At 48.2% G+C, this 2921-nt stretch overlaps 1 protein-coding gene across 3 annotated transcripts in view; it reads right to left on the bottom strand.

Annotated features, from left to right (window-relative positions):
• Nucleotides 1-2615, bottom strand: part of Ntaq1 (N-terminal glutamine amidase 1) — a 19215-nt gene extending 16600 nt beyond the window's left edge. The window contains exons 1-3 of one of the 3 annotated variants that reach the window (XM_010611245.3): nucleotides 2533-2614; nucleotides 2115-2356; nucleotides 503-602 (exon numbers count right to left, since the gene is read on the bottom strand). In XM_010611245.3, coding sequence (XP_010609547.1) covers nucleotides 503-505 — 3 coding nt within the window. In that variant the 5' untranslated portion in view covers nucleotides 506-602; nucleotides 2115-2356; nucleotides 2533-2614. Of the gene's footprint in view, nucleotides 1-502; nucleotides 603-2114; nucleotides 2357-2532 lie in introns of all 3 variants that reach the window. The other 2 variants (XM_010611246.2, XM_010611244.2) reach the window with 2 other exon arrangements.
• Nucleotides 2616-2921: the final 306 nt, after the last annotated feature.

The raw sequence follows: 2921 nt of genomic DNA, 5'->3' as shown, positions 1-2921 counted from the left end.
GGGGATCTAACTCGGGTCCTTGTGCTTGCGAGACAGGCAGCGGAACCACTGAGCTAAATCCCTAGCGGGACTAAATATTTCTAACTCAAGTGTCCCCTACAAGAAAAAAAAAAATCATTCAAAAACTAACTGGACATCCTGGGGATATAGCTCAGCCGAACAGCACCTGCCTGGCAAGCGTGAAACACTCAGTTCAATTCCTGGTACCAAAAAAACCCAAACTAGCCAGGGATGCTGGCACATGCCTGTAATCCAGCACTTGGGAGGCTGAGGCAGGAGGATCACTGTGAGTTTGAGGCCAGCCTTCGCTACATAGTAAATTCAGGGCCAATCTGAACTGTATACCAAGTTCTTGTCTCAAAAAAACCAAAACAAAACAAAAAACTTTACAATGTTGCTGTATTTAAAAGGAACAACTTACAACAGTACTAAATCTATGCTAATTTAGCTTCTAAAGTAATCCTAAATCTCGATTTCTTTCAGCAATCACTCACCAACTTACCATCTTCTTCTCATTTGATATAAAGACAGCATAACATTCTTCTAAAGGATACTGGTCATGGTTTTTGATGTATTCACAGAGCTTCCAAATATTTTCTTCACTGAAATAAAACAATGATTTGATCAATATAATTAAAAGTGAACACTCTGTCTTTCAGATTTGAACAAAAGATCGATGACACAAAATAAATAGGTAGAACCCTTAAACATCTCATCCAACAGCAGCAAATGTCTGAAATTCCTCTAAAACACTGTCAACAAGCTGCTACATCTCAAGGTTCTAGATAAAGAATAAGCTAAATCCAAAGCCAAACTCAAGATCAGAGCAGAAATTAATGCAATTGAGACTAAGAAAACAATACAACGAATCAACGAATCATCTACCAAGGAGACGTTCATTTCTTGTGAGCTTCCATCAGATTACTCCTATCTCACCAGCCTCCATGGCCCTGCTTCCTTCTGACTTGCTGCTCTCTGCCTGGAAGACCTTCTTCCATTAACCTCAAAGCTTCCATCCTCTATTTCTGCAAGTCTGTTCAGTATCACTGGATCAATGCCTTCCTTAAATATGCTAACAAAATAGTATGAGTCACTACCTTTCACTTTCTCCCTCTTTCACATAGCACCATCACCTAAGCAGGATTTACCTGTTTTCATCTGCTTTTCCCACATCAAAATGTAGGAACCATGAGATCTTCCCAGGGCAGTTATCAGTTTTGTTCATGGATATATCCCTAGTGCCTAGATCATGCACCACACAATCCAAGTACCTAAGAAATGTGTTTTGATGCTGGGCATGGTGGCACAAGCCTGTATTCCCAGCACTAGGGAGGTGGAGGTAGGAGCATCGCTGTGAGTTCAAGTCCAGCCTGGGCTACATCATGAGTTCCAGGTCAGTCTCAACTACATAGTGAGACCTTGTCTCAAAAAAATAAAAAGTGTTTTGTTTTGCCATTGGAAAGAGGCTTTTTTAGGACTTAATGTTGCAGCATAAGGGGAAACAGTGTATGAATGGAACCCTAATAAACATCTGTTGAATGAATAAAACAATGAATGGATGTTAGAGACAAAAACTGAAAGGATTTCAGACAGTGATGGCAAACCTTTCAGAGCTTTTTTTTTTTTTTTTTTTGGTACCTGGGATCTAACCCGGGACCTATTGCTTTGGAGGCACGAAGTGCAACCATTGAGCTAAATCCCTGCCTGGAGCTTTTAATAACAAACAGCTTTCCTGTGCCTTTTCATTAACAAAATAAGGAGAAGAAAATTCACAGAACTTGTCTCCTAGGCCTGGATGGAAGCACCTGCCATCGGGCCTGACAGGTGATCAAAGCTGAACAAATGTGAAGCTGTTATTGGCACTGTTTGAGGACCAGAAGAGAAGGATGGATTTACAAGGTCCTAAGGTTTCTCCCCGTTAGGGAAGAGGTCATTACCTTGGAAAGGAAAGGGGAAGTGTGGGAGAGAAAGGGACATAGGTAGAGTAGAGCTTCAGCTGCGGGAGAAGCCCAGAGTGGAGAGGCACTCTGGACTCCAGGGAGGCTTTGAGCAAATTACTTGCCTCCGTCTGTGCGTCAGCGTTCGCATCTTTAAAACGAGAATCACAACAGTACCTTCAAGGCTCCTGTGGGGCTCAAGCGAGGTAGTCGACTTAAGCCAGCATGAACGACGCTCGGCGCAGGGCTAGTGCTGCACAACTGTAACCATCATCACAACGACAGCACAGCGGTTAACACCAGGTGTCCGGGACCACAGGGCGTGAGCTGGACTCCTGTTACCGGCTAGGTGACCTTGGGAATATTCCTTCAAAATCTCTAGGCCTCTCTTCCAAAATTAAGAGGACCTGCATCTCAACCTGAAATCACACAGGTTCAGCAGAAACTCCTCCCCTCCGCCCTGGGCGTCCAACTCTTCTTCCTCGGCCCCGCACACCGAGACTAGCAGAGCAAGTCCAACCCAAAAGCGCGCCCCGCCCCACCCCGCCCGAGACCAGGCCTCCGCCAACAGTGCGCCCTGCAGTCCGGCCCTCACCAGTAGCAGCTGCTGTAGACACACGCGGCCCTCGTGGGGCAGGCGGGCTGGTAGCGCAGAGCGGCAGGCACCGGGTTCTGCATGGCAACCTGTGGGCGGGGCCTAGGCGGTAGGGGCTGCGGGTGGATGGAGCCAGAACAGAAGGCCGACCGCTGTGAGGAGAGCAAATGAGGGCTCCCTGGGCGGGACGGAGGTGCGGAGGACTGAGTGGTTCAGTGGTGCTCGGGTGGACTGACCCCTAAGGGGGCGGGGCCAGCAGCGCTCGCCCTGGTGGGCGGAGCCCGGGATGCGTAGGACCGCGTTGCTCTGGGTGGGCGGAGCCCGTTTGGTGGCCTCGGGGGTGTGGTCCGAGTACACGTGAGGGGGCGGGGCCCGAGGCGGGGCTGGCG

This window comes from Fukomys damarensis, unplaced genomic scaffold, assembly GCF_012274545.1.
Source record: "Fukomys damarensis isolate Sample0158 unplaced genomic scaffold, DMR_v1.0_HiC HiC_scaffold_5, whole genome shotgun sequence".
Classification (NCBI taxonomy): domain Eukaryota; kingdom Metazoa; phylum Chordata; class Mammalia; order Rodentia; family Bathyergidae; genus Fukomys; species Fukomys damarensis.
This window is presented reverse-complemented; position numbering and strand designations above follow the sequence as displayed.